The following is an 18,733-nucleotide window of genomic DNA, read 5'->3' as shown; positions in this document are numbered from 1 at the left end:
ATGTAGTTCAGCTGGGCTTGTGAGGTCTCTGGGGAGACCTAATTTAACCAATTATATGGTCACATCTTGCCTTGGCAAATGTCTGTAGCCACGCCCACGTCTGAGGTCTTTTGTTCTTGACGGCGTCAAATCCAGGCGTCAGGTCGTACACGTGGTTGTGGAGGGTGCTTGGACCATGATATAAGCCCAAGGAACAGCTGAGCAGAGAGATTCGAGCGGAGCTGCTGCTGGGGTGCAGAGCTCCTGAGCAGAGACTTCGAGCGGAGCTGCTGCTGGGGTGCAGGGCTCGGGAGAAGGCTGCTGAAGTCTCTGGAGGAGACTGTTGGAGGCATTGGGCAGAGTACTGGCTTGGCGCATTACTCGTGCTGTATAGGTCTTGGGACCTGTGGCTTAGTTCCTGTAGTGAACTGTCCTCTGTGCTATATTGTAAGTTATATTCATTTTCGTCAAGTTGATTGTATTTCCCTGTCTCACTGCTTATGTGTACCATCCCATTTATCTAAACCACAATAATGCTCTGTTCCCAAATATATTATTGTACAAAGACTTAATAATAAACTGTGTTTGAGTAGAATAGTAATATTCACTGCCCACCGTTATTTATTCTTTTTTCTTATATTTTATTATGTTTATATGAGTGAAGAATGGGCGAGGCATATGTTAGTGAGTAGTGTAGAGTTAATGAGAGTGTCGTGGTGGTCACCACTGACCTGTCATTACCTACCTACCTCCGCTAATCATCTCGCTCCTACCACCTCGCCTGCCTCTCCCCTGCCTACATAATCCCTTACTCCCATATTCCCCACTTATATCCTATTCAATCATTACCCCCCTACATGTCATGTAGGGGGTAATGATTGACAAAAATGAATATAACTTACAATATAGCACAGAGGACAGTTCACTACAGGAACTAAGCCACAGGTCCCAAGACCTATACAGCACGAGTAATGCGCCAAGCCAGTACTCTGCCTAATGCCTCCAACAGTCTCCTCCAGAGACTTCAGCAGCCTTCTCCCGAGCCCTGCACCCCAGCAGCAGCTCCGCTCGAAGTCTCTGCTCAGGAGCTCTGCACCCCAGCAGCAGCTCCGCTTGAATCTCTCTGCTCAGCTGTTCCTTGGGCTTATATCGTGGTCCAAGCACCCTCCACAACCACATGTACGACCTGACGCCTGGATTTGACGCCGTCAAGAACAAAAGACCTCAGACGTGGGTGTGGCTACAGACATTTGCCAAGGCAAGGTGTGACCATATAATTGGTTAAATTAGGTCTCCCCAGAGACCTCACAAGCCCAGCTGAACTTCATCACAATGTGACCCACACCAGTCGGGTAACACCCAGGTACCTACTTCCTGCTAGGTGATATGTAGTAGATACATATGTTCAAAGTCCATGGCAGCTGTAGTTATCTCAGTCAGGTCAGCACTTAATTCTTCATTAAAGATGTCATTATCCTCTGGGAACTGCAATGATAACAGGGGGGGGGGGGGGAATTTATGTAGTACAAAAGGAAGCACTGGTAGAAATTGCCCATTACATAAAAATGAATTTGCATAAAGTAAACCAGAGGTTACTGGATGTTTAAGCCCTGTGTCTTTTGGAGGTTTCTTAGATGGAGGAAAAAGCAAGAATTTAGGTAAATGAACATGCTTCATGCCAGCTGCACACACACAAGCACTGTACCACTGGTTGGTTAAAGCTTCACCCTTCAAAGAGAGAACTTTGATGCTGAAGAGCTCTTGATCCAAGGCACTGGAGCTGCCCTTCCTCAAATAAAACTTTATTGGTTCCCATTTCCCAGGTGCTGTATGACCATTATGGGTTAAGTGTTTTCCCATGAATATAATAACTTGACAGAGTTGGGTCTTAGCATGATCTGAGAAATGTATCCCCAAAATGTTTCTCAGCCCCTGTAGCTCAGTGTATGTGATAGGAATAGTGCAGAGTATGACATAAACTTCTGATACATTTAAATGTTAGAGTTGAAGATTTGATGTAATTCGTAAGAGGCATTCACAAGTTATCTCATGGAAACTAGTATCCTGATTTCTTCCAATAAAAATGGCAAATTAGAACAATACAGCCAAAATTTAATTTAAAACCTTCCACTAAGACACACTAGCTTTGAACATTTAAAATCAGTCTGAAGAGGTATTCTCTAGTTATCTCAGAGTTCAATATCTCAAAATGAACCAGCACTTCAAATTTGAAGCCTCGATGAAGTTGCATTGTCAAGTTATTAACATTAAGGTTTTGAAGCTGATTAGATGAGGCATTTACAAATTACTGGATCATATTAAATCTCATTTTTCCATTTTTTCCAATGTCTTTGTGGAAATTAGGGACTTGGGACCTACACTGGCTATTATGTGAGCCAAGTATTGGGTGACAATGTAGGGATTGGGTTGCATTCCTACCTCTGAATTTTCAAATCTGTGGGATAGTCATGGGTAGTTTCAAGAGGGTCAGCTGGTTTGGTGTTCACATGTTATTAATATTTGTAAGTAAATGCTCCAAGTTTAATTTAAATGTCAAGATAAGTCTTTTTCAATGAGGGTTTTATATAGAATGGTGTAGCAATTTTTTTTAAATTCATGAAAAGATTGTTATTCCCATAATTACAGGCACTGTGAGGCGATTCTTGGAACATTGGGGGCAAAACCTGGAACGAATCCTCTTTGTTGCTGACAGCATAGATGTTAGTATTTATGAGATTTTGATGCCACTTTACTTTCCAAGGTCATCACAAGAAGAAGACAGTAGTTGTTATCTCCTACCTGTGAGTATTTCTTAAAATTCATGGTGTGCAAAGGTGTACAGATATGTGGTAGAAAGTACTGTAGCATGATGTGAATGAGACTTTTTTTTTATGAGAATTTTTTTTAATGAACTGTCCGTATGCCACAGAGGCAGGGTGACCTAAAAAGAAAAATGAAAGTTTTTATTTTTAAATTTAGTAATTTATACAGGAGAAGGGGTTACTAGTCCCTTGCTCCCAGCATTTTAGGTGTCTCTTATGACATGCATGACTTGCAGAGAAAGAATTCTTTTCCACTTCCCCAAGGAAGAAGTAGCAAGATATACCTGGTATCCTGTGTTTTTTTTTTTTCTCTCTCGACAAGTTGCCGGTCTCCCACCGAGGCAGGGTGACCCAGAAAGAAAGAAAATCCCCAAAAAGAAAATACTTTCATCATCGTTCAACACTTTCACCTCACTCATACATAATCACTGTCTTTGCAGAGGTGTTCAGATCTGACAGTTTAGAAGTCCCTCCAAACTGTCAATATCCCAGACCCCTCCTTTAAAGAGCAGGCATTGTACTTCCCATTTCCAGGACTCGAGTCTGGCTATATAAAAATAACCGGTTTCCCTGAATCCCTTCACTAAATATTACCCTGCTCACACTCCAACAACTCGTCAAGTCCCAAAAACCATTCGTCTCCATTTACTCCTATCTAACACGTTCGCACACGCTTGCTGGAAGTCCAAGCCCCTCGCCCACAAAACCACCTTCACCCCCTCCCTCCAACCTTTTCGAGAATGACCCCTACCTGTCCTTCCTTTTCCTACAGATTTATATGCTCTCCAAGTCATTCTGCTTTGATCCATTCTGTAAATGACCAAACCACCTCAACAACCCCTCTTCAGCCCTCTGACTAATATTTTTACTAACTCCACACCTCCTAATTTCCACACACCGAATTCTGTGCACAATATTTACACCACACATTGCCCTTAGACAGGACATCTCCACTGCCTCCAGGCACCTCCTCACTGCAGCATTTGCAACCCAAGCTTCACACCCATATAAGAGTGTTGGTACCAATATACTTTCATACATTCCCTTCTTTGCCTCCATAGATAATGTTTTTTGTCTCCACAGCTACCTCAATGCACCACTCACCTTTTTTCCTTCATCAATTCTATGGTTAACCTCCCCTCATAAACCCATCTGCTGACAAGTCATCTCCCAAATACAGTATCTGAAAACACTCATTTCTTCCATACTCCCTCTCTCCAATGTTATATCCAATTTTTCTTTATCTAAATCATTTGATACCTCATCATCTTACTCTTATCTATGTTCACTTTAAACTTTCTACCTTTACACACACTCCCAAACTCGTCTACTAACCTTTGCAGCTTTTCTTTAGAATCTCCCGTAAGCACAGTATGATCAGCAAAAAGTAACTGTTTTTGAGACAAAAAAAAAAAAAAAAAAAGACATCAGCAATCCTACCATCATGTAAAACAGTTAAAGGTTTCAGTTTCACAGTGATGAGATTTGCGTAGATTTAATAAAACCTTTCTCCAGTAATCGCTCGGAAACAAAATAAGAAAAGTGATTTTCTTATACGTATAGCATTATGCATAGTGCAGGCACACGTGCAAATAATCCCATGAATCTTGCCCAGGATACATTACACACTATTCAGCAAAAGTTCTTGACCATCTGTTAAGAGCTAAAGACAGTTGCTTAAATGGTGCAAAATAAAACTTTTGGTATGTTTAGACTGGGCTGAGAATAGGTCAACGTGGCAGTGTTAAGTTCTTCCTCTGCCCTGCTTTATATTTTACTAGGTTCTAAAAACACATTGTGTTCCTTTGTGTTTTTTTTTTTTTTTTTTTTGTTAAGTCTTAGTCGTTTCTTTTCCACAATGTTATTATTATTCGAGACATTACATGGCAGAAAAGCATAAGCTCCAAATTCACATGGGGGGGGGGAGGGGGGAATGCAGGTATAGGAGAGATTGGAGCTATGAAGCTTAAGTTAACATGCTTGGTTATGGGGCTCTGAGCCTAACTTACAGGTGCAGAAGACAATATCTACACTTTCCACAAACAGACGAAACATTAAGGAATCAGTTTGTTTACTAACTTTGATTTTTGGCCATAGTGATATTTTTATCTGCTGTGTAACACTTCATATACACTTTTTCTTTTTTCCACACACCAGCTGTCTCCCACTGATGTAGGGTGACTCTAAAAAAGAGGACATGCTTACACCATCATTCATTCAAATTTTATCTTGCCAGAAGTGTGCTGACATTACAGTTCAGATGACATTTCAAACTGCAAGATCCCCATCCCTCCTTCAGAGTGCAGGCACCAACTCTCACTAAATTTGTGAGATATGCCATCAAAAGTGGTAGAACTTGCATAAAATTTAACACCTGCCCTGATGAATAAAAGCTTGTAAAGCTACCATAACTATTGAATCCACAATTTAATGCTTGATGATATTTTCATTGTTTTGCTGAAGTCTCCAAGGTTATTCTGGCAGATTAAATTGTTTTTGTTTTTTGTGCCACCTGAGTGGCTAGTTTATTGTGCACCTGCAACTCATCCTGTGAGCAGTAGTGCAAAAAACAGGATTACAAAGGTCACAATGGTACTTTGTCAGACCCCACTGATCATTGTTACATCACTAAGAAAGGAATATTAGTCATTTTATATTTTACAGCTACATAATATAGTTGGTGTACACAGTACAGTAAGGAGTACTATCTCAAAAAATTACTACCTTATTACCACTAAAAAATAACTGGGTTACAATTTCTGTAAAGACGGTTTGTTCATCTATTTGATGCCAAATGTTGATATAACCTCAAGGTTTCAGATATCTTATCATTAACAATGAGGTGTTTTGCCACATCCTGTAAGGTTTGCATGGAGGCATCTCTGAAAGGTTGTATGTTTGGACACTAAGATATAATGGTCCAGTGTATGGATCTGTCTCTGTCCACATACTTTCCTTATTAGAAAACCCATTCTGTATGATGGATTATGACCAGAATGTCATCATACATGATTGGTGTATTAATGAAACAGTTTTCTCACTAACCCCTTTAAAATGTTCTCTAGATCAAGATAACTATACAGTATTGTGCGTGTAATTTAAAAAATTATGTACAGTACCTTGCTCTTCCCTTCACTACCTCACCTCTCTTAATATGTGCAGTAGTAAGGCACATTTCAAGCATATTCACAAATAACACAAGGTACTTATCTTATCTCTTATTGGTACTTGTTGGTACAAGTTATTTTATTTTTTTTTTATATTTTATTTATTTTTAATATTTTTATTATATGTGGAGTCAAAAAACGTTATCTATGGAGGCAAAGAAGGGAATGTATGAAAGTATAGTAGTACCAACACTCTTATATGGGTGTGAAGCTTGGGTGGTAAATGCAGCAGCGAGGAGACGGTTGGAGGCAGTGGAGATGTCCTGTTTAAAGGGCAATGTGTGGTGTAAATATTATGCAGAAAATTCGGAGTGTGGAAATTAGGAAAAGGTGTGGAGTTAATAAAAGTATTAGTCAGAGGGCAGAAGAGGGGTTGTTGAGGTGGTTTGGTCATTTAGAGAGAATGGATCAAAGTAGAATGACATGGAAAGCATATAAATCTATAGGGGAAGGAAGGCGGGGTAGGGGTCATCCTCGAAAGGGTTGGAGAGAGGGGGTAAAGGAGGTTTTGTGGGCAAGGGGCTTGGACTTACAGCAAGCGTGCGTGAGCGTGTTAGATAGGAGTGAATGGAGACGAATGGTACTTGGGACCTGACGATCTGTTGGAGTGTGAGCAGGGTAATATTTAGTGAAGGGATTCAGGGAAACCGGTTATTTTCATATAGTCGGACTTGAGTCCTGGAAATGGGAAGTACAATGCCTGCACTTTAAAGGAGGGGTTTGGGATATTGGCAGTTTGGAGGGATATGTTGTGTATCTTTATATGTGTATGCTTCTAAACTGTTGTATTCTGAGCACCTCTGCAAAAACAGTGATAATGTGCGAGTGTGGTGAAAGTGTTGAATGATGATGAAAGTATTTTCTTTTTGGGGATTTTCTTTCTTTTTTGGGTCACCCTGCCTCGGTGGGAGACGGCCGACTTGTTGAAAAAAAAAAAAATTTATTATTGTTATAATTATTATTATTGGTGTGGGATGCTATAATTTGGAGGCCATTGAAGTGTGGTGTCTGTACTTCTGACAAGACAGCTATTGAATGAATGAATGATGGTGAATGTGTTAACTGTTTTAATCCCTCCTTTTGTGGGCGATGGCCAGTACAATAAAGTTTTTTTTTTTGTATTTATTATTCTGTATTAATATTTTAATTCTGTATATACTGTACTGTAGTAATTTATTATGTAAAGTATGTATACTGTACTAGGTAGTAGGTTGGTAAACAGCAACCACCCAGGGAGGTACTACCGTCCTGCCAAGTGAGTGTACAACGAAAGCCTGTAATTGTTTTACATGATGGTAGGATTGCTGGTGTCTTTTGTCTGTCTCATAAACGTGCAAGATTTCAGGTATGTCTTGCTACTTCTACTTGCATTTAGGTCACACTACACATACATGTACAAGCATATATATACACACACACACCCCTCTGGGTTTTCTTCTATTTTCTTTCTAGTTCTTGTTCTTGTTTATTTCCTCTTACCTCCATGGGGAAGTGGAACAGAATTCTTCCTCCGTAAGCCATGCGTGTTGTAAGAGGCGACTAAAATGCCGGGAGCAAGGGGCTAGTAACCCCTTCTCCTGTATATATTACTAAATTTAAAAAGAGAAACTTTAGTTTTTTCTTTTGGGCCACCCCGCCTCGGTGGGATACGGCTGGTATGTTGAAAGAAGAAGAAGATGTATACTGTATTATTTCCCCTCTGTTTGTCACCACTTATAGCATGGGTCCTTAATTGCCGGGATGTTTATTGTCATTTGTGATGCACTTCCTTCAACATGTGCATGTGGTCATGAAGAGTCATGTGCAGGCAGGCAGTACATTGAACTCATTTTAACAGACTTTGGAAGTATGGCACAAAATCCGTTGGGTCAGTTGATTCAGTTGCAGAATTGTTTGTTATTGTTCTGTGCATGGCAAAACAGATTTATCTTGATCCATCACAATCACCACCTGCTTCCCCTTAATAGTCTGTTAAAATGAGAATTTGCTGTAATTCCATTTTAGATATTAACTGTTCTCCATGGAGAAGTGGAAACAAATCCTACCTCCATAAGCCGTGTGTCGTAAGAGGTGACTAAAATGCTGGGAGCAAGGGACTAGTAACTCTTTCTGAATAAATTACTAAATCTTTCTTTCTTTCAACACACCAGCCGTATCCCACCGAGGCGGGGTGGCCCAAAAGGAAAAACAAAGGTTTCTCCTTTCACATTTAGTAATATATACAGGAGAAGGGGTTACTAGCCCCTTGCTCCTGGCATTTTAGTCGCCTCTTACAACACGCATAGCTTACGGAGGAAGAATTCTGTTCCACTTCCCCATGGAGAAAATTACTAAATATAAAAAGAAATTTTTTTTTTTTAGGGCACCCTACCTCGGTGGGATACAGCTGGTGCATTGAAACAAAAATATTAACTGTATTCATAGAGAAATAAGTGTAGTCCCCTAAATACAACTTTAGCATTTTTCTTAAGTAAGTTTGTTCAGGTGTACACAAATAGTTACATAGATTATTATACATAGCATATGTGTAGAGAGCCTAGGATAACCCAAAAAAGTCAGTGACTTATTTCCATGTGTTATATTGTTTATTAAATTACAGTATAATGTTAATTAAATTTTTATAAGGTCATTAAGACATACTTGCAGTTATATGGAAGTTGTTTGTATTGTTTTGTTTGCATTTTATCCATTATTTTTAGCATAGAGACCAGAATTGCACTACATAATCTAGATAAGGCCTCACTAATGAGATGCACCACTGTAGAATAACTTTTAGTAGCTTGATAAAGCCCACTCTATTGGCAAAACTTCTCCTTACCACTGTGTCAGTATCTTGTACCATTGCATAGCCATAAAGTTAGTAGCTGGTGGAAGTGCTCTGGGAGAGTACAGGATGGGTGTGGAAATGCTCTGGGAGAGTACAGGATTTAAGATAAGTCTGTTTTGGTGTTCCTAATTTAGGTGGATCTTGGAGATGAATATGGGGAACCTGTTATTCCTGGCCGCCAGATTCGCATCATTGATAATCCCCAGCACACATATCAAGGTAAAGTATAACCTTCAGCATTTAGTAAAAGATTCAAACTGTCTGCACTTAGCAGGAAAAATTATGAGCTGGAATTCCTGATGGAAGTTGTAGCATTATTACCATTTCCTAAAAGGCAGTGGGAAAAGGTTTTGCTTGAAGCTGTGTATCAGAATTGTAGCTTCATGCTCAGTATTTTAATATTAATGTATATTTGCTTTTCTCCTAACCCCTTCTCCTGTATAAATTACTAAATGTAAGGAAGATAAGCTTTATGAGGTTTTCTTTTTTGAGTCGCCCTGCCTTGGTGGGAGACAGCCAGTATATTGAAAAAAAAAATTTTTGCTTATCTCGTCTTGCTGTACTGTATTGACTCGAAACAGTGGTCATCCGTAGTAATTTTAGATTTTGAATTTGTGAACCTGTAACAAACCTCTAACTCTATAGCTGAAAGGCATTGTTCTTAAGTTGATGTAGAGTGTATTATTATAAACTTTTAAGTAGAGAGGATAAAGCTCCTCTGTAAATAAAATACTCTTTTAATTTTTTTCTCAAGAAAGGTGTGGTGTCATGTGTAAATATTTTTATTAGTTTAATTTGGGGATTTACAGTGGTTTTGCATGATTTATAAAGAATTACATTTTACTTTGAGTCATGTCCAGTCATAAAACACCTATGTGTTGGCTACTTTAAACTATTACTCTAGAAATTCGTCAAGTGAAAAATATGTTAAGCAAACTGCATTTTTCTTTGGAAGCCCATGTTATAACTTTAGATGGGGACTGGGATGATATTTCCTATCTAATTCTTATTAAATTTTTCCAATCATGAAACGTACAAAAAATACACATGCTCAGCAAAGATGTCATTGCTTAGTAGAGGTATTTACTTCTCTTCTTACAGATGTATAACATGTAAGTGTGAAAAATTAGAGGGTATTACTGTATTTTTCTTGCTTATTACTTCTTGAAATCATTCATCTTTAATATATGCTACTTTGGTTTAGGTGTGACCAGTTCTTACTTGTTTAATACAGTTTGGCATCAGTTTCAAGAGATGATTATTGGCAATGTTTTTGCAGCTATTTAGAGATGAAGTTTTTATTTACTTTTTTTTTGTATTTTTTGTACTGTTTACCCAGGTCATATCATACATGTGGAATATCAAAGAGGTATTTATTTCTGGTGTTGTCTGTGTTTTCTATTGCATCTCTCCAGGAAGTGTTCAAACTCAGGGTCATTATTTTTCTGAGGGGATGGGGGAGAAGGTAGTTGATGAGAGAGAAATAGTGAGTTTGGGTAATCCTCTGTAAGAAAAGCTTCAACTTGGGCTTGGGAGTTTATGATTTTTTTCTAGCTTGAGTTGATTCTATAGTCAAAGGAAAATATTTCCTTTTACCATTTCAGTGATTGGGATGGGAGGTTCATTAATTTATCAAACATAATTTCTTTTGGTTTATTAACTTTCCTGGTGCTCAGTATATAGGAGGATATTTTCCAGGTCTTTATTCCATTAAACCTGTCTGTATGGTAGAAATGTTTGGATGTCTCTGTACTAATTTAGTTAGTGTTGTTGAATATCTTTCAGCAGTTTCTGTAGATATTAATCCCAATGTACAGGAGGGACCCGCTTTACAGCGCTTCACTCTATACAGTGTTTCGCTAATGCAACAGTTTTCAGTTATACCCATTCTTCATTTATTCAGACTTCCTACAATAAATATATTCACCACTCACTATAAGCTAAGGATAGAAATATTTTAAGTAATGCATGTATGTACTGTATATGCATTTTTGAGGCCTAGCTCTATTGCTCACTTAATATATGATAGTGTAAACATGTTATCAGGCTTTTACATGCATTTGAAAGTGAAAACAGGCTATGTTTTGCTTTACATCAGTAGCTCAGAACCTAACCTGCTGTATAAATGGGGCATCCCTGTATATTACTTTTCATGGCTATAATTTTTGTTAATGGATCTGAGGATTCTGTTGGTTAGCCAGGGGTTATTTAGTCTCCCTGTTGTGATCTGTCTATTGCATAGGCCTTGGATATTTTGTAGTATTATTTGGACAAGTTTGTATCTATATCATTGCTAAATTCCCTCTGCCAGTCTGTGTTGTGGATTACCACAATAGTCATTAGCTGATTCCTTGTCATTGAGCTAACTAAGATAATTTGTTTCTAGGGGTAGGTTTCAGATTTTGGTGATTGGAAAGGTAGACTGATGATTGGTTGTTCTGTTCTGTTATATTTTCAGATACAGTACCATCTAGTGATGGGACAGTGGTCTTTGTCATTCGAGTAGGTTTCATGGTATTGATAAGCTATTGTATATTTTCTTTAGGAAATCAGCTTCTTGTGAATATTTAGACTGGATGAGAGTGATAGTGAATCTGCAATTATTAGTTGTCCCTTCTTATTATTTGGTACAGATTAAGTTTTTGAAATTGCCTTCATAGCTTTGATTAGTATGGGATCTGTAGACTGTACATATTGTGATTAAGGTCTTTAGGTTTCTGGTTGTGAATTGCACAAGTATGTGCTTACTAAAACCATCTCTGGTATTGTACATATAGCTTTAATGTATTTTATATCATGGGTACAGTAGACTGCTGTTCCATCTCCCTCTTGTTAGGTCTGTGGTTATGGATGGCTGTTCTCAGGCACCTGCTTTACCCATGTTATTGTAAGAGTAAATAATATTAGGATGGTGTTTAGTGTTTGTAGTAGTGCACTGATGTCTTCATAGTACTTAAGGATCTGGCATTGTAGTTGAATATAGATATGTTCTTGTTATTCCTAAAGGTATTATTTGCAAGGTTGAGTGTGCAATATTTGTCGTATTCATCAGTGGTGAATTGGTTATTATTGACGTCAGAGTGAATCAGTTGGGGACCAGTATCATTCATGAATCACAAGTGGTAGTAGTTCAATAGTAAAACTGATGTAATGTGGTACAAATGTGAGGTAGGAATGCTAATTAAGATGATACAGAATTAGTATAAAATACAGCTTAGAACAATACAAGGATAGTGTAGTACAATAATGCCAAGTAATTGACAGAATGAGGTAGAAAATGAAGTAAGCTATACAAGATCAGTCAAGGTAATACCTGGACTATACCTGGAGAGAGTTTTGGGGGGTCAATGCCCCTGCAGCCCAGTCTATGACCAGGCCTCATGGTGGACCAAGGTCTGATCAACCAGGCTGTTACTGCTAGCCGCAAGCAGTCCAACGTACGAACCACAGCCTGGCTGGTCAGGTACCGACTTTAGGTGCATGTCCAGTGCCTGCTTGAAGACAGCCAGGGGTCTACTGATAATCCCTCTTATGTATGCTGGGAGGCAGTTGAACAGTCTTGGGCCCGTCACACTTATTGTGTTGTCTCTTATCATGCTAATGGCACCCCTGCTTTTCATTGGGGGGATGTTGCATCGTCTGGGAGTGATTTTCGTGTGCAAGTTTGGTACTAATCCCTCTAAAGATTTTCCAAGTGTATATGATCTTGTATCTCTCCCCCGTGTGTTCTAGGAAGTACAGGTTTAGGAACTTCGAGCGTTCCCAGTTATTGAGGTGCTTTATCGCAGTTGCGAGTGCCATGAAGGTTCTCTGTACCTTTTCTAGGTCAGCAATTTCACCTGCCTTGAAAGGTGCTGTTAGTGTGCAGCAATATTCCAGCCTAGATAGAACAAGCGACCTGAAGAGTGTCATCATGGGTTTAGCATCTCTGGTTTTGAAGGTTCTCATTATCGTCCTGTCATTTTTCTAGCAGATATGATTGGTACAATGTTATGGTTCTTGAAGGTGAGATCCTCTGACATGATCACGCCCAGGTCTTTGAGATTAGTTTTTCGCTCTATTGTGTGGTTGGAATTTGTTCTATACTCCGATGAAGTTTTAATTTCCTCATGTTTTCCATATAGGAGTAATTGAAATTTCTCATCATTGAGCTTCATATTGTTTTCTGCAGCCCATTTAAAGATTTGGTTGATGTCTGCCTGGAGTCTTGCAGTGTCTTCAATGGAGGACACTGTCATGCAAATTTGGGTGTCATCTGCAAAGGAAGACACGGCGCTGTGGCCTATATCCCTGTCTATGCCGATATGATGATGAGGAACAAGATGGGAATGAGCACTGTGTCTTGTGGAACAGAGCTTTTCACTGTAGCCACCTCAGTCTTTACTCTGTTGACTACTATTCTTTGTGTTCTATTTGTTAGGAAATTATAGATCCATCTACCAACATTTCCTGTTATTCCTTTATCACACATTTTGTGCGCTATTACACCATGGTCACACTTGTCAAAGGCTTTGCATTCTGTTTGTCTTCTAGAGCATCCAGGTGAGTTGAAAGAAAGAATATATATACATGTATATATATATATATATATATATATATATATATATATATCTAAAGATATATAAATATATATATATGTATATATATATATATATATATATTATATATATATATATATATATATATATATATATATTATATATATATATATATATATATATATATATATATATATATATATATATATATATATATATTCTGTCTTGCCTCTAATTCTTTCAATTTTAACCCTACCGTACACTTTTCCTGGTATACTCATTAAACTTATTCCTCTATAATTTTTACAGTCTCTTTTGTCCCCTTTCCCTTTATATAAAGGGACTGTATATTATTTATTTTATTTATTATCACACTGGCCGATTCCCACCAAAGCAGGGTGGCCCGAAAAAGAAAAACTTTCACCATCATTCACACCATCACTGTCTTGCCAGAAGGGTGCTTTACACTACAGTTTTTAAACTGCAACATTAACACCCCTCCTTCAGAGTGCAGGCACTGTACTTCCCATCTCCAGGACTGAAGTCCGGCCTGCCGGTTTCCCTGAACCCCTTCATAAGTGTTACTTTGCTCACACTCCAACAGCACGTCAAGTATTAAAAACCATTTGTCTCCATTCACTCCTATCAAACACGCTCACGCATGCCTGCTGGAAGTCCAAGCCCCTCGCACACAAAACCTCCTTTACCCCCTCTCTCCAACCTTTCCTAGGCCGACCCCTACCCCACCTTCCTTCCACTACAGACTGATACACTCTTGAAGTCATTCTGTTTCGCTCCATTCTCTCTACATGTCCGAACCACCTCAACAACCCTTCCTCAGCCCTCTGGACAACAGTTTTGGTAATCCCGCACCTCCTCCTAACTTCCAAACTACGAATTCTCTGCATTATATTCACACCACACATTGCCCTCAGACATGACATCTCCACTGCCTCCAGCCTTCTCCTCGCTGCAACATTCATCACCCATGCTTCACACCCATATAAGAGCATTGGTAAAACTATACTCTCATACATTCCCCTCTTTGCCTCCAAGGACAAAGTTCTTTGTCTCCACAGACTCCTAAGTGCACCACTCACTCTTTTCCCCTCATCAATTCTATGATTCACCTCATCTTTCATAGACCCATCCGCTGACACGTCCACTCCCAAATATCTGAATACATTCACCTCCTCCATACTCTCTCCCTCCAATCTGATATTCAATCTTTCATCACCTAATCTTTTTGTTATCCTCATAACCTTACTCTTTCCTGTATTTACCTTTAATTTTCTTCTTTTGCACACCCTTCCAAATTCATCCACCAATCTCTGCAACTTCTCTTCAGAATCTCCCAAGAGCACAGTGTCATCAGCAAAGAGCAGCTGTGACAACTCCCACTTTGTGTGTGATTCTTTATCTTTTAACTCCACGCCTCTTGCCAAGACCCTCGCATTTACTTCTCTTACAACCCCATCTATAAATATATTAAACAACCACGGTGACATCACACATCCTTGTCTAAGGCCTACTTTTACTGGGAAATAATTTCCCTCTTTCCTACATACTCTAACTTGAGCCTCACTACCCTCGTAAAAACTCTTCACTGCTTTCAGTAACCTACCTCCTACACCATACACTTGCAACATCTGCCACATTGCCCCCCTATCCACCCTGTCATACGCCTTTTCCAAATCCATAAATGCCACAAAGACCTCTTTAGCCTTATCTAAATACTGTTCACTTACATGTTTCACTGTAAACACCTGGTCCACACACCCCCTACCTTTCCTAAAGCCTCCTTGTTCATCTGCTATCCTATTCTCCGTCTTACTCTTAATTCTTTCAATAATAACTCTACCATACACTTTACCAGGTATACTCAGCAGACTTATCCCCCTATAATTTTTGCACTCTCTTTTATCCCCTTTGCCTTTATACAAAGGAACTATGCATGCTCTCTGCCAATCCCTAGGTACCTTACCCTCTTCCATACATTTATTAAATAATTGCACCAACCACTCCAAAACTATATCCCCACCTGCTTTTAACATTTCTATCTTTATCCCATCAATCCCGGCTGCCTTACCCCCTTTCATTTTACCTACTGCCTCACGAACTTCCCCCACACTCACAACTGGCTCTTCCTCACTCCTACAAGATGTTATTCCTCCTTGCCCTATACACGAGATCACAGCTTCCCTATCTTCATCAACATTTAACAATTCCTCAAAATATTCCCTCCATCTTCCCAATACCTCTAACTCTCCATTTAATAACTCTCCTCTCCTATTTTTAACTGACAAATCCATTTGTTCTCTAGGCTTCCTTAACTTGTTAATCTCACTCCAAAACTTTTTCTTATTTTCAACAAAATTTGTTGATAACATCTCACCCACTCTCTCATTTGCTCTCTTTTTACATTGCTTCACCACTCTCTTAACCTCTCTTTTTCTCCATATACTCTTCCCTCCTTGCATCACTTCTACTTTGTAAAAACTTCTCATATGCTAACTTTTTCTCCCTTACTACTCTCTTTACATCGTCATTCCACCAATCGCTCCTCTTCCCTCCCGCACCCACTTTCCTGTAACCACAAACTTCTGCTGAACACTCTAACACTACATTTTTAAACCTACCCCATACCTCTTCGACCCCATTGCCTATGCTCTCATTAGCCCATCTATCGTCCAATAGCTGTTTATATCTTACCCTAACTGCCTCCTCTTTTAGTTTATAAACCTTCACCTCTCTCTTCCCTGATGCTTCTATTCTCCTTGTATTCCATCTACCTTTTACTCTCAGTGTAGCTACAACTAGAAAGTGATCTGATATATCTGTGGCCCCTCTATAAACATGTACATCCTGAAGTCTACTCAACAGTCTTTTATCTACCAATACATAATCCAACAAACTACTGTCATTTTGCCCTACATCATATCTTGTATACTTATTTATCCTCTTTTTCTTAAAATATGTATTACCTATAACTAAACCCCTTTCTATACAAAGTTCAATCAAAGGGCTCCCATTATCATTTACACCTGGCACCCCAAACTTACCTACCACACCCTCTCTAAAAGTTTCTCCTACTTTAGCATTCAGGTCCCCTACCACAATTACTCTCTCACTTGGTTCAAAGGCTCCTATACATTCATTTAACATCTCCCAAAATCTCTCTCTCTCCTCTGCATTCCTCTCTTCTCCAGGTGCATACACGCTTATTATGACCCACTTCTCGCATCCAACCTTTACTTTAATCCACATAATTCTTGAATTTACACATTCATATTCTCTTTTCTCCTTCCATAACTGATCATTTAACATTACTGCTACCCCTTCCTTTGCTCTAACTCTCTCAGATACTCCAGATTTAATCCCATTTATTTCCCCCCACTGAAACTCTCCTACCCCCTTCAGCTTTGTTTCGCTTAGGGCCAGGACATCCAACTTCTTTTCATTCATAACATCAGCAATCATCTGTTTCTTGTCATCCGCACTACATCCACGCACATTTAAGCATCCCAGTTTTATAAAGTTTTTCTTCTTCTCTTTTTTAGTAAGTATCTACAGGAGAAGGGGTTACTAGCCCATTGCTCCCGGCATTTTAGTCTCCTCATACGACACGCATGGCTTACGGAGGAAAGATTCTTTTCCACTTCCCCATGGACAATAGAAGAAATAAAGAAGAACAAGAGCTATTTAGAAAAAGGAGAAAAACCTAGATGTATGTATATATATATGCATGTGCGTGTCTGTGAAGTGTGACCAAAGTGTAATATAACATATATATATATATTATATTTATATATATATATATATATTTATATATTATATATATACTTCTACTTACACTTAGGTCACACTACACATACATGTACACATTTATTTATACACACTCATCTGAGTTTTCTTTGATTTTATCTTAATAGTTCTTGGTCTTATTAATTTTCCTTTTATATCCATGGGGAAGTGGAATAAGAATCTTTCCTCCGTAAGCCATGCGTGTTGTAAAAGTCAACTAAAATGCCGGGAACAATGGGCTAGTAACCCCTTTTCCTGTAAAGATTACTAAAAAGAATAAGAAGAAGAAAATTGTCAAAGTGGGAAGTCTGAATGTGCGTGGATGTTGTGCAGATGATAAGAAAGAGATGATTGTGGATGTTATGAATGAGAAGAAGCTGGATGTCCTGGCTTTAAGTGAAACAAAGCTGAAGGGGGTGGGAGAGTTTCAGTGGAGAGGAATAAATGGGATTAGGTCAGGGGTTTCAAATAGAGTTAGAGCTAAAGAAGGAGTAGCAATAATGTTGAAGGATAAGCTATGGCAGGAAAAGAGGGACTATAAATGTATTAATTCAAGGATTATGTGGAGTAAAATAAAGATTGGATGTGAAAAGTGGGTTATAATAAGCGTGTATGCACCTGGAGAAGAGAGAAGTGTAGAGGAGAGAGAGAGATTTTGGGAAATGTTGAGTGAATGCGTGGGGAGTTTTGAATCAAGTGTGAGAGTAATGGTGGTTGGGGATTTTAATGCTAAAGTGGGTAAAAATGTTATGGAGGGAGTAGTAGGTAAATTTGGGGTGCCAGGGGTAAATGTAAATGGGGAGCCTTTAATTGAGCTATGTGTAGAAAGAAATTTGGTAATAAGTAATACATATTTTATGAAAAAGAGGATAAATAAATATACAAGGTATGATGTAGCACGTAATGAAAGTAGTTTATTAGATTATGTATTGGTGGATAAAAGGTTGATGGGTAGGCTCCAGGATGTACATGTTTATAGAGGGGCAACTGATATATCGGATCATTATTTAGTTGTAGCTACAGTTAGAGTAAGAGGTAGATGGGAAAAGAGGAAGGTGGCAACAACAAGTAAGAGGGAAGTGAAAGTGTATAAACTAAGGGAGGAGGAAGTTCGGGTGAGATATAAGCGACTATTGGCAGAAAGGTGGGCTAGTGCAAAGATGAGTAGTGGGGGGGTTGAAGAGGGTTGGAATAGTTTTAAAAATGCAGTATTAGAATGTGGGGCAGAAGTTTGTGGTTATAGGAGGGTGGGGGCAGGAGGAAAGAGGAGTGATTGGTGGAATGATGAAGTAAAGGGTGTGATAAAAGAGAAAAAGGTAGCTTATGAGAGGTTTTTACAAAGCAGAAGTGTTATAAGAAGAGCAGAGTATATGGAGAGTAAAAGAAAGGTAAAGAGAGTGGTGAGAGAGTGCAAAAGGAGAGCAGATGATAGAGTGGGAGAGGCACTGTCAAGAAATTTTAATGAAAATAAGAAAAAATTTTGGAGTGAGTTAAACAAGTTAAGAAAGCCTAGGGAAAATATGGATTTGTCAGTTAAAAACAGAGTAGGGGAGTTAGTAGATGGGGAGATGGAGGTATTGGGTAGATGGCGAGAAT

At 38.8% G+C, this 18,733-nt stretch overlaps 1 protein-coding gene across 3 annotated transcripts in view; it reads left to right on the top strand.

Annotated features, from left to right (window-relative positions):
* Nucleotides 1-18,733, top strand: part of Gdap2 (ganglioside induced differentiation associated protein 2) — a 190,374-nt gene that overhangs the window by 14,729 nt on the left and 156,912 nt on the right. For all 3 annotated transcript variants that reach the window (XM_070098760.1, XM_070098761.1, XM_070098759.1), the window contains exons 6-7: nucleotides 2,626-2,780; nucleotides 8,930-9,014. In XM_070098760.1, coding sequence (XP_069954861.1) covers nucleotides 2,626-2,780; nucleotides 8,930-9,014 — 240 coding nt within the window. The remainder of the gene's footprint in view (nucleotides 1-2,625; nucleotides 2,781-8,929; nucleotides 9,015-18,733) is intronic.

The sequence above is a fragment of the Cherax quadricarinatus genome, chromosome 64, assembly GCF_038502225.1.
Source record: "Cherax quadricarinatus isolate ZL_2023a chromosome 64, ASM3850222v1, whole genome shotgun sequence".
Classification (NCBI taxonomy): Eukaryota; Metazoa; Arthropoda; class Malacostraca; order Decapoda; family Parastacidae; genus Cherax; species Cherax quadricarinatus.
The sequence above is the reverse complement of the archived record's forward strand: the minus strand, read 5'-3'. Positions and strand labels throughout refer to the sequence as shown.